The sequence below is a fragment of the Scomber japonicus genome, chromosome 24 (genome assembly GCF_027409825.1).
Source record: "Scomber japonicus isolate fScoJap1 chromosome 24, fScoJap1.pri, whole genome shotgun sequence".
NCBI lineage: Eukaryota > Metazoa > Chordata > Actinopteri > Scombriformes > Scombridae > Scomber > Scomber japonicus.
This window is the reverse complement of record NC_070601.1, coordinates 10,853,468-10,875,456: the sequence shown is the minus strand read 5'-3', so window position 1 is coordinate 10,875,456 and position 21,989 is coordinate 10,853,468. Positions and strand designations below refer to the sequence as shown.

Below are 21,989 nucleotides of genomic sequence, written 5' to 3'. Positions count from 1 at the left end.
CACTTGTGTTGAAAATGTTTAAAAGACAAGATATATGATCTCTGTCCTAGCAGAAGCTCCATGAACAATGTTAACAACATGTTGAGAAGTTGATGAACACTTTGTGGAAGAAAGGACTTAAGGCTAGATTATATTACTTTAAAAATGATGTTTTTACAGTGTGGCATAAAACCTCCAATGTCATGAAAGAGGAGACTCAAAAGTCTAGTGAAGAAGATTTAATCCATATAAAAAACAATAAATAAATAAAATAAGTAAAAAAATAAATACAAATAATAATAAAACAATGTATTGCTGCTGTCTGCAGGTCAGGATCGTGTCCTGGAGTGGCCGTACAGCACATCTTTGGGGGACAATGAGGAGCCATCACACAGTCAGGGAGAGGTCTATAACAGGGACTCTGAGTATTCAGACAATGTTCAGAGAGAAAACAGCATCTCTCCTTACTTCCATGAACCCCAAAACCCTGACAGAGACCTTGGGACACGGAGAAGTCCACTGCCCCCTCCTCTTCCACCAGCTACCAGACACAAATCTCAAGACTCGCCTCGGAGCGCTAAAGTGTCGTTTATTTTTGGAGGAGACCCACCTTTGAACAAGACTAAGAACTTAGGTTATGAAAGACTTCTGGAGAGCCCTGAGGTACCTGAGCACAGACCGGTCTACTTGCACAACAATACAGACTTTCGGCCACAGGACAGGGTGCCATTTCAATTCAGTGGTCTGACACATGTCTATAGTAACATTATAAGTGAAGAAGGAGGCGAGGAGCCGCTACTAAGAGATCTGTTTTATCGTGACACTACGGACGATGCAGAGGATGATGACGATGCTTCCTGCGAAGAAGACTCCACTGGGGGGACACCAGTGGGTGATGACAGAGGAGGTGGGGATGAGAACTGTGGTAACCAAGGAGTAGGGTTAGCCACGGCAGCTGGCAAAGCTACATTCCTCACACTTTCTGGTTCTACTGATGACATCATTGATCTAACATCACTTCCCCCTCCCGAGGGGGATGACAGCGTCGACGATGACGAAGAGGACACGCTGCTGCAGACACTCAACCTTGCAATCGCAGCTCCGCCGCCAGGGTTTCGGGACAGTTCAGATGAGGATGCGGCACCTGAGGGAAGGCCACTAAGCACACACGACAATGATGATATACCGGTATCGTTAATTGATGCCATTCCGACACATGGTGAGGGAGAAAGTAGCAGGGAAGGGGAGAGAAGGCTGGATAATGCGGTCATGCACACTCTACAGGCACTTGAGTCTCTGTCTGTCTCTGAACAGAGGCCTCCCCCTCCACCACCCAACAGTAACAATCCAGGTCTGTTGAATACAGTAATGTTTTATTACCATCATTAATGTACTTTCTGCCATTTTTACCCACAAATAAATCCTGTGTCACAGTCTATGGTGTTTGATTCTCTAATTTAATATCATTTAGACCACCACATCATTTCATTTGTGTTCATTTTATCAACAAACCTATGCTCTTTTTGTTATGTTTCTTTACAATTTAGCTTTAATTCTCTGTAACCTCTTGCCCCCTAAGTTAGTAAACTATCAAAACACATCCATAACACCTGAACAAAAAAACACACATTTGAACAATTTACCCCTTTGATTATATGTGGTCATTGCTCTGTGCAATGTTTAAAACTGTACACATTTAAAGGCAATTATCTTTTAGTGTAATGACCCATATTTAACTTCTTATCTTCTAGGTGTTTACACATCTCGAGGCTTTAGTCCAGAGTCTTCCTCAGATTCTGGCAATGAGACCAACTCCTCAGAGATGACTGAGATTTCTGAACTGGCTGCTACTCACAGGCTCAGTGAGAGTCACATGCGTCTTCTGGTGGCCACAAGAGAAGGATACCAACCTTTACTTGAGGAGAAAACAGAATTCCCTGTATCACCCAATACAGCGGGAACGATACAGAAGAAACCTCGTAGTCCAACACGCCACCTTCAGCCTCCAGCAGTTCCCCCGAGACAGAGCCCCCTATTGGAAACAGCATCATCAGTGCAAGAGAGCTTGGAGGTGAGGTCCCAAACTCATCTTTCCTCCACTCTCCAGCGCCCAAGTTCCACCACACCAGGAGGCAAGCATCACAAAAAGTCTGCAGACTCTAGCGGGAAATATAATACGTTCAGCACAAGGGACGGGCATCGAGGTGAGAGCGGTGGCAGCAGCAGCAGCCATCTTGACTTAAGCCAGCGCACTTCATTCTGTGAGCGAGGGGGAAGTCAAAGAAGACATAATTCTTTTTTGGCAGAAAATTCTGTAGCCGAGGGCCTTGGAGTGAACAGCCTCCCCCGTGACCATCTCAGAATTCCCCGCCCTGCTTCCTCCACCTCTGATCGCCTGTTAGACGTTGTTAACTTGGGGGAGTGTGGTACAGATAATGGAGCCTCGGCTGTTGAACAAGATGAACATCTGGTTGTAGCATCATTGCTGTCCCCGACCAAAAAATCTAAATCAGGGGGTTGTGACCATGGATCAGACGTACAAAATGACCATCAGCCAATCTCGAGACAGCAGAGTGTTGCACGGTTGTGTGAATACCATCTAGCGAAAAGGATTTCAAATTTGCAAGGAGATGCCCACAATTCACTACAGGGATCTTTGTGCTCATCCCTGGATGCTGGTGGCAGCACAAACAGCAGTGCCTGTGCCACCCCAACTGACTCACCGCTTGGCCCTGGCGTGAATGAATCAAAACACCACCATATGCAAAGGCACCCACTTTCTAGTTCCTCCTCCTCTCTACTCAGGGTGCTAAACTATGAAGATAACAAACCAGGAATTCCCCACAGCAACCCTGGCCAGGGCACTCAGGGAAAAGACCTTCACCCTCATGCAGACCCTGCCCTCCTTCGGAAAATGTTACCCAACATTCACCCTCCTGCTGCTGGGTCTGAACCAGCCCGTCCCTCCTCAGCCACACCATCTAAGCATAAAGAGAGCACAGGTACTGGAAGCAAGAGGCCCTACAATGATCTGCACGCTAAACAACAGGCCTGTCTTAAGGGGCTGAATCAGAAAGAAGGCAGTGAGGCCTACAGACAACTGATTAACTATCTAACAGTCAGCCAGATGCATCAGGGAGGGAAGCTGCACAGTGCAGGTATGGGAGGGGCAGTGAAAAAGGACAATAGACGCTATATTACAAGCAACCCACAGCTTGTTGAAATGGTTAAGAATAGGGGAAACACCATTGGTCGCTGCCCATGTATGCCCTCCTCCATATCATCACCATTCCTCAGCCCAAATTTAGCAAATCCTAATTCAGCCACCATGCAGCTGGCGAATAAGAATCTACGGTCATACCATTCTGCGACACTTCCTGCCAAACTCAAGAGAAGTCCTGATATGCATGCTCAGAGACCAAATGACTGTCTAGATGTGAGGCCAGTTAATGCTGAGAGGAGGAGCTCCTTTTCTGGCCTGGAAAGTGAGCTAGAGAGGAGTGGTATGGACCCAGAACACTTCCTGTCACTGTATAAGAGAGATGGCTGCATTAGCCATGATGGGGGATTCATCACAGTTGTAAACTGTGAGGGTGGAGGTACGGCTAACCGTCCTCCACCTCGGTCAAGAAGTCAACCTAGTGGCAGCACAGACGAGTGGTACAAATCAGACCAAAGGGCAAAGCAAGCAGTTCGCCAGTCCCCTCATCGTCATCCTAATGATTCTCTTTGTTTCTCTGCTGCACCTAGTGTAAGTTGTCAACGGGCAGACCTGAACACCATCTCACTAGGACGGGGAGACCACCCCTCAGCTTTTGTAAGGCAGGCATCTACTAGCAGTAGAGCTTGCATTACATCTCCAACTCCCAACCTACAATCTCCACCTCCTCCACCGCCTCCCCCACCTCCTCCTCCTCCTCTGTCGTTACCCATGCAAGGTAACACTAGCTCCAGCAACTCAGGATGCCTGCTGGATTCCATCCATTCCATCCAGTCCCGGCATAATCAGAACCACATTCATGCTGTAGCCCCGACCTTTCCACAGACAGATCCCTTCAGCAATAGTCTGCAAAGGGGCCGGGAGCTCAAGCGCAGCACTAGCAATGTGACTGCCGGTTCTGGTAGTGTGGAAGTTCTGTTTGATAAGCCCACCCGAAGCCGGAGCCAGCAGCCCTTGTCACCATCTGTGCCCCAGCAAGGTGAGACCAAAGTCCAGCGGAGGCCAACAAGGAAGCGGCTCTCCAAGAGCTACTCCCAAGGCTCTGTATCTTCCCACACCACGTGCTGGTCTACAGGTGGTAGGGTAGACAGTAGAAGGGCATCTGTGGCATTTCCTTTGCAAAAAGACACTAAACACATGAAGGGCTCTCAAAAACTGGATACCAGTCCCTGGAGATGCAACGGGCCTTTTAGCTACTGTTTCTTTAAGCGTAAGTGTGAAGGCGAAGAGGATGAGATTGAGTGGGAGAGGCCCAGAAGAAGCCGTGGTGGGAATGATATTGCTAATGACGGTACTGCTGCATCAGCTGTTTTCCCCTGTGGCTCAGCAGTGGATGCTGCTGGAGAACAGCTATATGGTGAGGTCCTGAATAACATGAGCTTTAGCGACCGATTGGCCCGAATCAACGCACTCAAGGACCGCATGTATGGCTTCCCGTCCGGGTTCATAGATGTCCGCCGTGATGCCAGTGAGCTCATCGCGCTGGTGAGATCCAGTGTAGGTCGCTGCGATCGTGGAGCTCAGATGCCTATCCAGGATGTATCCCAGTACAAGCAGCTCCTTTCTGTTGAGTCAAAAGAATTAGGTCGGGCATGCCGGAGGATGCCACAGGCGCACAGCAGTCCTGAAGAGATGCTTATGGCTGTAACTTGCAGCTTCCAGGTGCTATGCTGTCTGTGTGAAGCTTGCATGTGTCTGGTTAAGGGGCTTGGTCCCTCATCCTCACACCAGCAGAGAGAGGTTGTGGCGAAGGTTGACGAGGTCGTCATGAACTATATCTGTTTACTCAAAGCGGCTGAGGCTGCCACCGTGGGAGCACCAGGGGAGCACAGCGTGAAAGCCCTGGTCCGCCACTCCAGTACCATGTCGGCCATTGCTAACGCACTCACCCGCTCCCTTAAAACACTGCTTAGCAAGTAGAGGCTGCTCCTTTTGCTTTCTAGTGTGGCCTACGCAATCAGTAGAAGTCTGTCTTTAAGCATCTTGTTATTTTTGAGGCTGCTGGAAGAGTCATATATTTTTCATATAAGGTCTAGACAATCTCCATATCAAAATCACTAAAGCGTAAGAGTTGTTGCAGTTAGACTTAACATCAAATTGACATTACACTCACACTGAAAAGAGATGAGTAAGATGCTAAAAAGAAGTCCTCGCTGACTTCACTCGCTTTTTCTGATGACGTTATTGTAACGTTTATTTACAAAGCCATACTGTCATAGACCTTTGTAATATGATATACTGTATATCTAATATATATCCTTTTACCTGTGCATTATGTAACTTATTTAAAAAAATGTATATATTGTACATAAATACAGTATTATTTATTTGATGTAGCAGTTTCAAGAAGCCATGGAGTATACAGCTTAATTTGCTCTGATATTGCACAGGGCTGGAGTGAATTCACTTTCAATCAGTTCATAAAGTGCAGTTTTACTACAGATATTTATAATTGTTGCTATAATAATTAAACTGTAGAAATGTAACAAACATGTGTCACTTTCAGTCCAGGAAATAAATTGTTGTTATCATTGTATTCACATGCTAAATATTAAATTGTATTTCTGAATGACTGTAAAAGTAAGCTGATTTCAACCCTGTTGCATTACAGTGCAGTTTACTTGTGAGATGAGGGTTAAGGTTAGGGGACATTTGTTTGAAATGTTGAACATACAGGGACACTTAAATTGCACTGCATTTACCACTGCTTAATATCTTACCACATAGTTTTTTTTCAGATAATATTCATAAGCATAATATATGATAAAGTTTCCCCACCAAAAGAATCCCCCAAAAAACACATATATAATACTATTATAATTATATATTAAAAACAATTAGGAATCATTTGAATTTATGAAGGAGTATTTCAGACTGACCATTGTATAAATTATATCTCATTATTTTACTATGTTTTGTGTTTTATTATCATCTGTTTTGGAATACTTTATGTGCTTGAAATTATTTATTATTCCACACTATGTATCAAAATGCAGTTATGTTTCTTGACAAGAAATTAAATTCCCTTTTTTTTCGATAATCCACAAACCTATTAAAAAAAACATTTTACAGATATGTTTTGTCTCTTTCCATGTGTATTTTGGTTTGAATCCTTCACTGTACACAGTCTATACAGGTGTTTTCTGAACATTATTCCAGGTGCACTCATACACCCAGCAATGATGCATTTTGAAAGTACTTTGCAATGCACAATGCTTTACAAGATTAACATATGATTACAAAGTTCTCATATAAATGTGTTATGCTATATAACATTGCATTCTTAGTTATCAGGCTGTACATATTAAAACATATAACACATTGGGATTGCCATCATCTGCCATCTGTTTTTCAAATAGAATGCAACAAGCACATATATTTGAACAATTTCTTTATTGTCATATTTATATCTAGTGTCAGATTTTTTGAAATGACATACTACGTATAGGATACACACACAGTACATATGATGCTTCAAGATCTCCATTTATAGTACTTCTGACTAGTTTAAAGGTCCATGACCCCTGGAGGACTGCATATGATAGTCTTTGAGATGCCAAGTCTCCTTATGGCCTATACTTCTGTCTATGTTTTGGTTTTCAGAAGATACAATGGACATAATATTTAATTGCATTAACACCATTCACAACTTTTGATCAATGTGGATATGTGCTCAAAATTAATGTCACAGTTGATCTACTTCCATTTAAAGCAAGTGGGGTGCAGCAGCTGAGCTGCAAGGAACAAACAACTAAAAACATGTCATTTATAACATCTTTATGATTTTGCTTTAATTTAGGTTTTAACAGCAGCTGCAGTTCTACCCTATTAAAATTACTGACACTAGCAAGTTAAATTAACTAAAAACCAAGTATACAGTAGGACAATGCATAATTTTTCAAAGTGAACTACTTCAAATCACTTGTACCATTCCACTATGACTTGCATGTGTTTTTCTTATGGATTCTTTTAACATACAGAAATATAAAATATACAGCACCACATAGGGTGGTGCTGGTGCAGCATGGAGGTTGTGATAGTAGAAGGGGAAATAGGGAGGAGCCGAGATTAGGGGTCGCAGAGCGGTTGCCTTTTTTTTTTAAAGCTTTATTGAAAAGGTTTACAGCACTTTGTACACAATTTGAGTGTGCAATCACAAACATGACAGGAGGAATAAAGGTTGTAATGTATTGTGTAAAGCTTACAGCATTTTCTTTGTTTGTATATGACATATATTGAATAAATATAATATTTGATATGGACAGTCAGCTCAGAAAAAGCTTGGCCTTTTAGAATTGGTATTTGTGAATGTAATCCAGTGACTCAAAAAGTAATAAAGAAACAAAGCTATGTGATCAGCAATAATTCGTGACAATTTACTCCACAGTTGTTTTGTATGTGGGCCAAAGACGACAGTGTTTCTCTGACCTCTTCATACACCCCTGCCTGCTCCTCACAAAGACCACTACCCCCCTCGTTTGCATATTGGGCGCCTGTTTCAACGCGCGCACTGACGTAAACCAATCAGGTGGATCTATACAGGCAAGACACGCCCGCGCGGCAACTCGTGTCGCGCGCCTCATCATAAAGCATTGTGTAGACAAAAAGTTTCTCTCCATACCTCCATCTCAGCAGGGTCAACAAGAGCGTTTTTGCTGTGTTATTAACTTTATTTCAAGCAAGTTTGTTTTTGCATTGGATATAAACGAGCTCGAAAATAGCATTGTTAGTTTTGAAGATAACCTGCTGACTGCCGAGTTCACTACTACCGTGGAGGAGTTTTTTGTCGCAGCGTCGGGCAGCCGGAGGGGTTTAAAGTTCAGCTAACAGTAGCGTCGTTAGCAAGTAGTTAGCGCCATAACTTTTACCAATTAGCTTAGTCACAATGGCAGCTGTGTGTCAGCCTCGACGTGCCTTGGTTGAGATACCAGCTCCACAGCCCAAAATTGCAGGTAAGTGTGAAACATGTCAATGAGGCTGCAGGAATTGCTTACTTTCTTTGTAAAATAGGCGCCACTTGCTATCGTGCTAACAGCAGTCTTATGGGACCAGTTAACAGTCGGTGAGAGATATTGTTGACAGTGAGCAACTGCGCCAATTTTCCAAAGATACAGTGGTGTACATTTTAAGTGAAAATGCATTTCTCAGTGGGTGGCAAGAGCGTACCCTTGGGCTGCTTGGAACAAGCAATGTTGTAGTAAATACAAGCCAGTGACATGTTATTTAATTTTTAATTGCCATTTTTCTTGTTTCCTACAGCTCGGATGAGGAGGTCCTATCTTGAAATCCTAAGTGGCCGTTTGGCTCCATCTCCACTTCCAAGAGGGAGAAACACTACTTCAAGCACCAGGCGTGTGCAGTCTTGTAAGTACCTATACTCACTATAGTTAGTCAGCCTGCTCAACCTATACAGATGTATAACCGGTTTGTTAAGCAGACCTGATAGGAACCAATGTGCAAAAATGTTTGCACAAGAGTGAAAATGGTAAGATTACGGAGTGGTGGCTTTCAGTGTGGTGTGTCTTGGCCCTCCATTTTCCTCTGGCATTCAATGTTAGGCACCTGACAGACTGCATTAATGAAAGTAAATTAATCTGAGTGGTACTATTACCAATATTACTACTATTTCTAAAATATATTTCTGAGGTAACTGCAACTTTTTACCAACTCTTGGCAAGACCTGTTATTTGTAAATGCAACACTCCCAGAGATTATTGTTTTTTTCTTTGCTCTTCTTTACTGTTTTTTTTTATTTTATTTTATTTTTTATTGTCCTAATCATATCCATTTGTTTGGCAGTGGACCTGTCCCTTGATGGGATGTGGAGTGGGAGGATAGAGGAGCAGTGTGAGAAGATGGATGAGCACCACACCCCACTGTCCAAACAGCAACTTGTACAGCTAATCAGATCCCTCATCTTAGTCGAACAGGTATTTATCCTGATCATATTCATAACATGAGATGTCCCTCACCCGAGGGTTTTTGTGGTGAAGGTGTTAAGTATACATGACATACAATGTAACCTCTAACATGATGTGTTCCATTGTAACCCAGAGCCAAGAGCCCAGGATCCTGGCCTCCGACCTGAAGTATCTACAGGACGACTTGCAACTGAAGAAGGCAAATGTTTACAGGTCCATACCGTATTCACGGTTTGGTTCCAACAGGGACGCACACTGCTACAGAAAAGCATATCCTCATCTGGTGGCATTCAAAGTGAGTACCAGTGGTGGTTAACGTGTTTGAATAAATTATGTTCAATTGTCATTTGCAGGAAAGCACTTTAGTGGTTTATTTTATTTGAAACAGGATAGTTTGCTTTCAGAGTACACACTCCTTTCTAATTGACCGTTCTTTTCTTTAAAAAAAATATTATTATTTTTTTTTAAGTTATATTTGATGCTGCTCTATAGGACACCTCTTTGTGCCTCTGTTAGCTGAATGTTTTACAGTGTCATCACCTCTTTATCCTCCCCCTCAGGTTTCTTGTCAGGAGTGGGGCCAAGTTCTTCTGAGGAACAAAGAGTGGGATGCTGTGTTGGAGCACACACTGATAGCATGGCGCTACACCAGCGAGTTACCACAGTGGGATACAACAAACCATAATGCTGTCCGAGAACAGTGTTACAGCATTTTGGCATCTCACAGCCTCACTGCTCTCCAGCACTACTGCCCTGAACCAAACAGAGGACGAGAACTGCTTAGAAGGTAAGACCTTTGTTTTTGAAGACATGGACATACAGGTGGTGTGTCATTGTGCACACTAATTATATATCCAAGCTAATATAATGTAAATACCTTAATCTGTTATTGCTCTTGTAAGCATAATATCATGTTCAGGTCATTCAAAGTTTGTCAGTCATATAAGTGCATCATGTAATTTAATGCACTGTTTGACTTTATGCATACTGAAAGGCCAGAGTGAACCAGGTATTTGGTGTTTTTGTACACAAATTCATCACTTAATGCTCTACTTGAAAATATCTTAAAGCCGTGTTAAGCATTTTTCACCACTATCTAGGGCAAGGAAGCTCTCAAAGTTCCTGAAGTTGTGATACATCCAAATTTAATATTGGTTACCACGCTCTCTTTACTGACATGTTGGCAACCACTTGTCGGCTTAAATATCCAGCTGAAGCAGTGCAGCATGGGCATCCTACTGGAGTCCTGGCCTGCCATCTGTCGAATGTAAGTTCACTATCCTTTGAAGACTTGGTTGGGCCACCGGTACTTAAGTTAATTGTCTGGCTGACTTTGCCTTGCTAATAGTAACATTTGGGATATATAAAATCGGTTTTATAATGCTTATCAGCCATTTTCATTATTTTAGCAGCTAGTTAAGATCAGAACTGGAGTACCGCCTCAAATGGTGGCTTAGTTGCTAAAATAGTTGTAGTAAATGTTTTACCTACATATTTTTATTCTACTGGTTCAAATAACCTTGCATTTTAATGAGCTATCATTGAAGCCATTCCATCATATGTATTTGTCATTATAATCTTACTGATGCCCGGTGTTTGTGGTGACAGCTTTTGTTAATCAGTTCATCACTCCCAGATAACACAAATGGTGCATTGCTAGTGACAGTATAATTAATGTTGCAAGTAGTTAACTCAGTGTTTCTTGATAAAACTAACTGATCACTCTTTGTCTGTCTCCAGGTTGAAAATGGCTCAGTTGCACAGCCAGTCAATTGTGCCTTGTATTCAGGAATTGCAGAGGATTATGGGATGTGCTGATGAATCCATGGACACAAAGTAATAAGGGAAACACTCAAACCATCTGTCTACAGCCTCGCTGAGAATGGTGCTTTGTGGCTCGTTTAGATGAGCTTAAGGATCTGTGTGTGGTTGAGGGCCAAAAAATATTTTACATAGTAGTGTTTAAGTGTTTGAAAAACCACTACAGTATTTTTCCAAAGGGTAATGTAAAAAATGCAATAAAACCTCTTAATCACATTGCATTATTACATCAACTGGCAAATGTTTTGTTACAAGGATTGTAACATGTTTGTTTGGTGTATCCCTGACTGGTTAATGTAACTGTGCTCACACGTTACCTGCAGTAACAGTCTGTTACAAATGCATGTGCTTCATTCACATCCAGAGAAATGGTGGGTTATGTTGGTGGTGTTAGCAAAATAATAAATTTGTATATATTTTTTAGAATCTTTGCATTGATTATTATATATAATTTTTTTTGTGTGTCTGTATTTTTCACAATACTTGAAACTGGCCTTTGCTGTCTGACTGTTATATTGTATGTGTGTCTTGTTTATAGATTATTGTCTGTCACTGATTGCACTGTTTGTCCTGAAAACTTGAAACATTTTTGATGAAATAGACATTTAATTTAAATAAAGTTACTTTGTACTGCAGAGTGGCATGTTCATATTGTGTTTTTTGGCCTCAATGTATTGATCTCATTCCAGTCATTGATATCAAACTGTTTTTGTTGTCCTCGCCCCATGTAATGCACCAAAAAGGATCTGAAAATCCATTACATCTCTACAGCATTTACAGACATCACCTTTGCAACTTCCCTTCATGCACAGTTGTATGAATTCTTCATTTAATATATTAATATGTTGCTCTTACTCTCTTGTAGTTCAAGATAAGAATAAGAAGAATTTACATGACTGTTTGTAATTAGTCCAGCTTGTGTGTGAAGATGATTTGTAGGCTGAGTGTTGACTGGTCAAACTGGAGTTTGCAAAGTATTCAGATTAGAGGTTGCTGTTACTTAGATGTTCCATTGCAGTCCAAGCTATGCCCTTTGTATGCCACTAGGTGGAGCCCATGTTGCACCTTTCCTCGTCAGCAAGTGTCAGTGTCTCCACTGGAGAAACAGCTGTTGCCATGGCACTATGTAGAGTGAATATTAAAAAAAAATAAATGCTATTTAGGGTTCAAGATAATGAATGGGAAGCTGATAGGGTGATAGCCTGTTGGCTGACAAATTGACTTCCTGCAGTGCAATTTATCTGTCAGGATTAAATAAAATGTGCTAATATTACTTTTTGTACTCACATGGGGCATATATAGTGTCTTTATTATCCTTTGGGGAGTTGGATATCCTCTGATAGTATTTGGCTGTGATTTTTGCACACAATACTTTTAAAAATCAGGATGATACAATTATTTGTAATCAGAGGATTGGACGGAGTCAGAACATATTAATACAGCCTATGGCAACTCAATATATGTAAATATGGCCAACCCACTCACATAGACATATGGTGTGAATTTGTAACCTGTAAATTGGAGATTAAATTGGTGAGCTTGTGGTTGTTCAGACTCCCACACTTGAGCCCACATATGCTGGCCTACATCAAATCCCCCTGGAGTCTCTGTTGTTTCTAACTGTCTCATTCTATCTTTTGTTGCCTCTCATTACAGAAAAAAAATGGGATAATACCACAGAGTGTTTGTCTAAGCCATCACAATAAATTAGCTTTCATCGCTTGCTCTTAGAGCCACAACATGGCAACATCCTAGAAATGTAATGATGACAATGTTGAAATATGTTGAGTAGTGGAATTTGATGCTATTCCATATAAACTGAAAAGGTACAGCCTGGTTCTCACCTGGGATTAGTCCTTCAAGCAAATGTTTTTTAAAGTGGGATCTAGGGGATTCCCAGAGCTGTTTTAGAGTGTATCTAGAGGTCCTCAGCAAAATCAGAAACAAATAATTAAATGCACAAAGATGAGTGTTTTGTAGTCAACAGTGTAGCTTACTAATATTTGTGCTGGAGAAGAAACGACCCTTTAAAGAGGTCTGAGGTACCTGAGGTAGGTAAAATGCCTTTATTATGACATGGCTGCAAAAAATTTTAAAAAAGAAAGAAAAAAACAAAACAAAAAACTATATCAATGCATTACAGCTCCCTTGTGTCTCAGATGTTTTTTTCAAGGTTGCCTTCACCACAGTGCCAAGATCAGAGAGCTACTGGCTCCAAAGGCAGACCTCCCTGTTTGCTTGCCTCTCTGTGTAGCTGTTTCTCATTCATAGAGCAATATATTCTGTATTTTACCTCAAGACTATAAACACCCCAAACAATGCTCCATTTAGCTTATCCAAGATCAGCAGTAGTTTATGTTCCCGATACATTATTTCACTAGAGGTTAGCCCAGGAGAGAATATAATAATAGTTCACTCTTAGACTTGCTCATTATCTCCCAAGTAGCACCATAGAAGTTAATGTGATGCCTTGCGTAAGCATTTTTGTTCATCCTTTATATAGAAATATTAAGATGCCTGGAGATGACATTTAATAGCTAACTTTAAAAAATATAATTCATTGAGCCATGTTTTCAGTATGTATGTCTATATTACATCAGAGATGCAGGCCGATGTGTATCTTTCCCATGGGAAAGAAAATATATGTCCTAAAACATGCTTCATTAAGGGTATGGCCTACAAAGGTATTACCTTGGGAGGAATTCAGATGTGGGCCAAACCTGTGTCTCTTTCCTCTCAAAAAAACACTTTAAATCATAAGTCTGATAATGTTATAGAGGTATAATGATACATTGGAGTAGTAGTATTTTAATTCCATGAAACATTCACTTTTATTATAACAGTTGTGACGTAGTTTAATTTTATGTTACGGTGAACAACATATCTACAGTGCTAACAACACACTATGAATTTGATGCTTGTCCTGCAACTTCATGGCTTTTTTAGTTATGTTGATAGTCTATAAGCTGGATAAGTCATTTTAGCAAATGCCTAAAAACAATGTATGATTGTATTGACAAAGCCCTATAGTGGCGATATAATTAATAATATTGGACTTTGACAAGGGAGACTGTTTTCCCAAAACCAATCGACAGTCAACTCTGGTTTCTTTTAACCCAAACCATGATAGTTCTTTAACTAGGTACTTATTTCAACCAAAACCATGGTCTTTCCCTAACCCTGATGAGTGGCCATATAATCCCATGTAACTTGTAAATATTTGGTCACATAGTAACTTCACATTTGTTGACAAGAACTACTTGAATGAATCATTACCAGCATACAGTTGATGACAGGATACTGAGGGTTCCAAAGAAAACAGCTATTGTGTCCTCCCAATTCAGGTGTGATGGATGGTTTTGTGAGAGAAACACGCCTGTTATTTTTTCGATTTTCAGTCATGAAATGTGGACTTTGATGGAGACAGCACCTGAATTGGAACACAACAAATGACTTTGAGTGTGTTCTGAAGAAATGAACAAGGGGATTAGGCACAGTTAAGGAAGTATGTGCCAAAGTAGGGTTGTTTTGGGAACTGTACTAACCCAAAAAAAAAAAAAAAAATCATAAGTTACACACAACTTCATCCTATATAAATAACTGTCACAATGCCCTGAATATCACAGATGGATTGTGTTCCATAGGGCTCACTAATTCCCTCTCTTTAGAATGTGAGTTTTACATCAGTGGTTTTTAATTCTGGTCCTCAGGACGCAGAGCTATGCTGCTTTTCATTCATCTTCAGCCATCTAATAAGGGGCTGATTTACACCTGGGATGCCAGGTGAGTGTAATTAACTGTAATTAACAAGCTGTGAGGATAGAAAACCAACACTACGGAGTCCCAAGGAGTTAGGGAAGGGACTCAGAGTGAGTGAACAAGTGAGTGTTTGTACATGACTTGAATAGTCTTACATAGCTAAATTCTCCTCATAGACATCTGTACTGACATTCAAACATATGTTGCTGCAGCTTTGGCAAACAGCTGAAAGAAAATAAAAACATGTTTTGATGCCATGTAGCAAGAATGACAATGATAAATCCAAAATACCTTAGTAGGTACCAAGGGCACTGCTTGGAACAGCAAGGACAAAGCTTGCTGCTGCTGCCACTTTGCTGGAAATGCCATTTGCACACTTATATTTTTTCAAGTTTAATAGTGTTATACAGCAGTAGGCTCCTTCTTAGGATAACCAGTGCTTTGGTCTAAAATAGCAGAGCTGTGGTCTAGTTATTCCTGTTATTTTATTCCCCCAAATGACAACTTAGATATACTGCACACATTATAAGTAATCACATTTTGGCTTGAATTTCTTTCCATCTGTGACCTAGTAGCTCCCAATACAATTATCACTTTGGAAAAGTATTACATTCAACTATCCCCACCCAGTGCCTTTGCAGTATTCAGTTGGATTTGGGGAACATTCATTGCTGTCTAAAAAAGGTTTAAACCAGCAGGGCTGTATAATTTACTAAGGGTGGTTTTTGAAGTGCAACAAAAAATTAATAGTTGAAACTCTTTGCATACATCAGTGTGAAAGAGTCTGAACACATTCATAAGGGTTGAATTAGTCAATATGCCTTTCTCACAGTGGACATTTTGATCAGCCAGATAGTACAAGCACATGTGAAATTAGCCACATGAATCATGACTGCATTCCATTTAGATGTTCATGGCTGTACATATATATATATAGACAATATTAAAACCAGGCTTATTTTTTGCACCAAATTACAACAGAAGTTATCTCACAGCACATTTCACATAGAGCACTGTACTCTTACTCTTTAATACACAGAGACCCAACTTTCCCCCATGAGCAAGCACAATTCCCCTATAACGGAAGAGACCTCGAGCACAACCAAGCTCTTGGTGGGCGGCCATCTTCCTTGACTAGTTGGGTTGCGAGAAGACATAGAGACATAGAGCAACAACAACACCAATGCTAATATAAATATAACTAATAATAATAGCTGTAGCAGGGGACATAAATGACTAATAATTCTAGCAGCAGCGGCAGGCATCCAGCTAGACCACAGGGACAGCAGGTGGTCCACAGCCAAAAGTCTCCTGTGGGACAAGAAAGCTCAAAACTAAGTGGAAGATGCCAAGTTGTAACATGCATTAATGGTACATGAATGTGTACAGATGGAAAGGGGTAGGAGGAGAGATGACCTCAGTCATATTCTACATTCTAATAATGTACAAGAAACCAATACATAAAATACATATACGGTCGATCTTGGCTTCTGAAATCAAAAAGAAACACACTTACGTACTGTATTCTGACATTTTGTCACTTTTTTGCGATGTGTGATACTACATACTCAAAACCTGCTTAGAATTAGTAGCGTGGGTGAGACTGGAGTTGGAAGGTATCTTGTTAGGCTGTGGAAAGTCTATAAAGTAACTGTAGAGTCAAGAATGATTTGATTTCATACTTCTCATTAAACCATAATTTTCTGGGATTGCAGTATGCAATTCAAATTTGAAAATGACTGCACTTAACTGCACAACAGAACACTTTAACTATTTTTTTTATTTTTGCTTTGTTTTGTTATACCAATTTATCATTTTTTATTTTATTGTTATTTGAGTCAACATCTTTTTGGCATGGATTTACAAAAAAAGAAAAATTAAATCAATGAAAGAGGAGATATTTCCTGTGAGTTAGCCCAGTATTTTTTGTTGAGAGCAGTTGGGTCTTTTCAGTTACAGAAGAGCGAAGTAATTTGTTCTATGGCAAAAGGTCAAGAGAAATAAGTGAGCTCTATCAAATCCTGAAAAAGAGTCTAGTTGAAACCAAAATATACACTGATTAGGGTTGCAAAGGCACACAAAATTCATGGTTTGGTGTGTACCTTTCTTTCTGAGTCATGGTTCAGTACATTTTCTATACAGCAGGAAATAAAAGGAATAAACTATAGGACAGAGAGACACAACATTGATTAAAAACAGATATAATCCAACATATATTAATAATGAAGACAACAGTGACAATACATGATTATGGATAACCACTGCAACAAGGCTAACTTTGCTAAGCTGGAGAGCATACATCCATGGTAGCATGCTACACACCTGCTACCCTGCATGTATTATAATATTATTTTAAGGTCTAATCATACATCCATGAGCATGCTACAGTTAAGCGGTGCACTACCAAAACGACTCAAGCTTGAGAATTATTGTTCTGCATGCTGGAGGAAGTAGATTATTAAATGATTTTAATTGTGTGGGTCAAGAAGCATGTCAAACGGAGGAAAGATGTGTACCAAACAAACATCCTGTAAGCCTATGTAACGATTCAGTATGAATACACAAACTGTTACACCCCAAAGATGTGTGGTGTTTTCAAAGTGATCTACCCCTGTGTTCATATTATTTTTTCTAGTATTCCTTCCTTTTAAGACCCTGCACAGTAGGAAGAGACAGCCAAGATAGTGAGGAATTATGTGCAAGAATGGTCACAAGTCTTATTTGAGCCTGCGGTTTCCACTTTGGTCCAAAAAGCCAAAAAACAGAAGCACCTTAAAAAAGGTGAACATGTTAGCTTTGTTCATAACCCCAAAAAGGGTCACCATTCACTCCATCTGTTCTGTCAATTTCATGAAAATTAAGTTTCTTTGGTAATGTGCCTGATATTTAAGGTGGATGCACTTCAGTTGCCTTAGGACCGACATATTTATGTGACTTGGGCAGTAAGCCCACTGACAAAGAGTGACCATCATCCGGCATGATTTGTTTCTAGGAGAGTAAATGACCACGTAATGGTACTGTCAAAACTAATCACATCAAGCTATTTTAGATTACTCTAAAATGTTTGGCTTGAATCTAGTCTTTCAACTGCAAATGTTTGAAATGCAGGTTGATTCTGTGTGCCCCTCAGGTCAATGGAAGCAGGTGCTCATGAATAAAGAAGAAGTTAAATATGCGTGAAGTTATTAATTACAAGCCTGATATTTTTACAAGGTGCTTCTGTTTTGTAGCTTTGCCAGTCAGACATGGCTGTCAATGTATTTCTTCTTCTTGTGCTTTGTTGCTGTCTTGCTTTTTCCCATACCTCATCTTTTCCAAGGTGGCCTTGGAGGACCAGTTTCATACTGATGACAGACCTATAATGCTGAATGTCCTGATGCAAAACAATGAAAACAGTCGTCCTGAGTTTTCAGTTTTTCTTTGGTGCATACAATTAATATTGTTATTCATATTTTATTGCATTTGTTTATTTATAGCCAACGCTGGTCAGCAAGGAACATTTGTTTTGTGCCCAGAGCCAAAATGATGAGATGAGAATGCAAATGCACCATGGCACATTCAAAACAGTCACATAAAGGAATTAAAGGATTCCTCGTTTTCCGTTGACCTTAATCAGCAATGAGTCGCAAAGGCATTAAAGTTTCTACACCTTCCTCTGCCAAACAACTGTCAACAATTTTTTTTTTTTTTTTTTTTTTTTGCATGAATAATAACTTTTTGTGGTAAACATAATGCCAGCCAGAATGTTTCCAAAGTCAATGTGAACATGGCCTAAACTTAAGCCTACTAGCCACAAGTGACTATGATATTAACGCTAAATGAATGTGACAGGACTCCTTCGCAGATAGGCAGAATATGAACTTGTGATGTTTCAGTGGTTTCATTACAAACATGATGAAAGCCAGCAGGATTTAAGTGTAAAGTGTGATGAAGGAATGAGCAGCAACACACAAGCAAGGATTGTAATAAAAGCAGTCTTGTTGGTGCAACAGTTTCCAGCAGCACAGGTGACCCTTAGTATGACCTCCTCTCTCAGGGCAGTGACAGGCACATGGACTTTCCCACAATGAATAAATGTGGACAAAAGAAGAAAAAAAAGACACAACCTAACAAAATAAATTCCTTGTATTAGTGTATTTTGTCCCACTTTACTCAATGTGCATGTCTGTATTTTTTCAGCTTATTGAGGGGGCCCCTTCACAGAGCTACAAGTCATTGAAGTATTAAGGCTTGCCAATAGTGTCATAATAGCCAAACTAATTGCTTAGGTCTTATGTCTAGCACTCGTTCCTGTGGAGGTTTAATGCACTTGTTGTAAGATTGTTTGACAACAAAATGCATTGTGACTTTGTTAGCTCACTGGTGGCACTGTAGTAAATCATTTAGCACTTGATAGAATAAAGAGGAGAGAGGAAAAATAGACTACTGACTCCACAGTGGGTTTTGAATGTTCCTGGCACTCATCAACACACTATCAACCCTTTAAAGTGTATGATGGTAATTTGGGATGCCTGATAAAAAAAAACAAAAAAAACTACTAAAGTCATAAATAATAGACTAGTAGAAATTTGACCAAATATAATTCACCACAACCAAACAGGATTTATACAAATAGATAACTAAAAACAAATACCAGAACATGTCTATCTTTGGTACACTATGCAAATAAGTATAACAAGGATTTAACACTAATGGCAGTCGATGCGGAAAAAGCTTTTGACCGACTCAAAAGATCATATTTGTATAAAGTGCTAGAGATATATGACTTCCCAGTGAATTTTATTAACATGATTAAAACTATTTATCAATCACCAAAAGCACAGGTTTACTGAAATCAAATTCTTTCTGATCCCTTTGAATTAAGTAGAGGTACAGCTCAAGGATGCCTTCTATTGCCTTCTTTATTTGCAATAGCTATTGAACCTCGTCAAACAGAAAAAATAAGTGGCATTACAATTGGTAAGAAACATTTTAAATTTAGACATGAGGGAGGCTTAAACCTTCCCAATCTGGAATTATATTATAAGGCTGTTCAAATGTTTTATATTGACTGGATAATTAATAATAAAAATGAAGAACCTTGGATAGATATTGAAAACGCTCAACCTAATAGTCTACTTTTACCTCTCTTTTCAAAAAAATAAATAAATAAAACAGTTAATTTTATAATTAATAGTACATGAAATGTTTGGAAACAAATAAAAAAGAAAACTGATCAAGAAATAGAGATCCCCAGACATATACACATCTGGAACAACTCATCAATAACTATCCAAAATATTCAACTGAACTGGGAGACATGGATAAAGGGAGGAATTCTACAACTATCAGATATTATCCATCAAAATTCAGTAATTCCCTTCCAGGATGTGAAGAATAAATATAAACTGAAAGACATAGAATTTATTTTCTAAATATCTGCAACTGAAAAACTGGATAACAGAAAACTTTAACTTCAAGAATAGATATTAAACTGAGGTAGGGGAAACCCTAACTAAAAGGGATGAAAAACATGATTGACAGGTGCTATATATAATATCCTTAACCAGGCTGAGAGTAATGATGATCTGCTTCATAGCATATTTAACAAATGGAATATAGATTTGGGCACAGCAGATGCAGGGAAAAAATGGAAGGAATGTTTAAAACTTACATTTAAAATCACTACAAATGAAAAATTATGACTAATCCAGTACAAACTGATGAAGAATATATTACAGTAGAGACACAATTCACAAGTCTGATAACAACTCTTCTGATAAATGTTTAAAATGTGGCAGGCAGAGTGACTCCCTTATTCATGCCATTTGTTTGTGTGTGGAGGTGGATGGGCTTGGGTGTGTGGGAATGAGTGGGGTGGGGTAGGTTTGGGGGCTTGGGGGAGGGGATGGGAGGAGGGTGGCTTTGGGCTTTTGGGGTGGATTGGGAATGAAAAGTGTTCATGAGGATGATGTGGGGATGACTGTAAAGATCCATTTTCACTCAATAAAACATAATTATGGAAAAGGTAATTTTGGATGTCCTGAAAATGAATCTGATTATGGCCTAATTGGTGATGTCACCTTTAATTTTCTGCATTTTGAACATTTTGTCCTTCAGTGTTAGAATGATATTCAAATGTTGGGAAATGGGTCGGTGCTGACTTTGTATTACAGGGCTGAAGTTGGTAAACCTGACATGCCAGATGGTTTGTTACACAGAAACATCTGAGAAGTCATCCATGGATACCGTTTGGAAAAGGGCATGCACTTTCAAAAAAACATATCTGGCAGGTGATTGGGTGAACCATCTGTCTATCACAGTCATGGCTAATGTCAACCAGTCAGATCATTGAACCATATGGAGAGCACTGAGGCGGAAACACAACAAGAAGTCACAGTCTAAAAAACTTTGACAACTAGCAAACAAGTTCAGTGTAGCTAGCTGATTAGTAAAACAGTCATTCCTTCCTGTTGTCATACCTACAGTAATGCAGCATATATACCAGAAAGTTTTGGCACTAACTTTAAGTTAAGCCCTCCCCTAACTTGAATGGTGATAAAAAATATTTAATTGTGTGGCTCCTCTAGACTTTACAAATGTTATTGGACCAAATGGATCAAATTCTGATAGTAAAATTAGTGATGTGATGGGGGTTGTGAAGCTAAAAAACAATTATCCACTGTTGTACAGCTGCTCCTTTTCCCATTATGTGCAGAGAAAGTGCTTTTGGGGCCCTGCATTTCAAAGTAAGAAGTTGGTTGATGTTCTCATTGACTTCAGTACATCAGTTAAGGTGCCAACTGACATGGCACATTGTGTTATAAGATTTAGCTGGAGTGGTGGTTGCTTAATTAGTCTTTTAATTTAAGTAATATATTATATGTCTATTTATAGCATTTTAAAGAGAATAAATAAATCTGAAAGTGCTTTTTAGATGAACATTAGTCATAAATAAGAACATCAGGGAAGACATCAATAACACATACTGCCATGCCCCACTGAAATGCAGTATATTACCCAGAACATTGCTCTAATAGTAGCAGCTAGACAGGTGAGCACCTTGGGTTCACTGCTGTAGGGGTGATTTGTATGTCTGTGTGAGTGAAAGGCAACAGATATGGACAGTATAATGGTGAGTGGTGAGGTCTTAATATGGCAGAGGCGAGTCCCTGACCAGCCCCCAGGGGCCCTGTCCCAGGGTCATGTGTCATTAACACAGTCTGATTTGGCGGCAGACTCCGGCACAGCTGAGCAGTAGGGACAGTGATGCTGTTTTCATGGCTGAGTGGAAAGCGCTCGCGGCCAAC

The 21,989-nt window shown here is 39.9% G+C and overlaps 2 protein-coding genes across 2 annotated transcripts in view; both read left to right on the top strand.

Annotated features, from left to right (window-relative positions):
* LOC128354047 (FERM and PDZ domain-containing protein 4-like) overlaps nt 1-5,123 on the top strand; it is a 43,698-nt gene extending 38,575 nt beyond the window's left edge. Inside the window, exons 16-17 of the mRNA XM_053314289.1 lie at nt 308-1,330; nt 1,731-5,123. Of these exons, the coding sequence (XP_053170264.1) occupies nt 308-1,330; nt 1,731-5,119 (4,412 nt within the window). The 3' untranslated portion in view covers nt 5,120-5,123. The remainder of the gene's footprint in view (nt 1-307; nt 1,331-1,730) is intronic.
* Nucleotides 5,124-7,799: 2,676 nt separating this feature from the next.
* On the top strand, nt 7,800-11,247 carry LOC128354101 (uncharacterized). Its single transcript, XM_053314352.1, has 6 exons — nt 7,800-8,151; nt 8,459-8,563; nt 8,999-9,129; nt 9,254-9,415; nt 9,681-9,907; nt 10,861-11,247. Exons 1-6 carry the CDS (start codon nt 8,085-8,087, stop codon nt 10,958-10,960), a joined length of 792 nt encoding a protein of 263 aa, XP_053170327.1. The 5' UTR covers nt 7,800-8,084; the 3' UTR covers nt 10,961-11,247.
* Nucleotides 11,248-21,989: the final 10,742 nt, after the last annotated feature.

Bases quoted from the DNA above. Each gene is read 5' to 3' on its own strand.
- LOC128354101 (XM_053314352.1), top strand. From the start codon at position 8,085: ATGGCAGCTGTGTGTCAGCCTCGACGTGCCTTGGTTGAGATACCAGCT. The intron at 8,152-8,458 runs GTAAGTGTGAAA...TGTTTCCTACAG, and splicing joins TCCACAGCCCAAAATTGCAG to CTCGGATGAGGAGGTCCTAT. The intron at 9,130-9,253 runs GTATTTATCCTG...ATTGTAACCCAG, and splicing joins CCCTCATCTTAGTCGAACAG to AGCCAAGAGCCCAGGATCCT.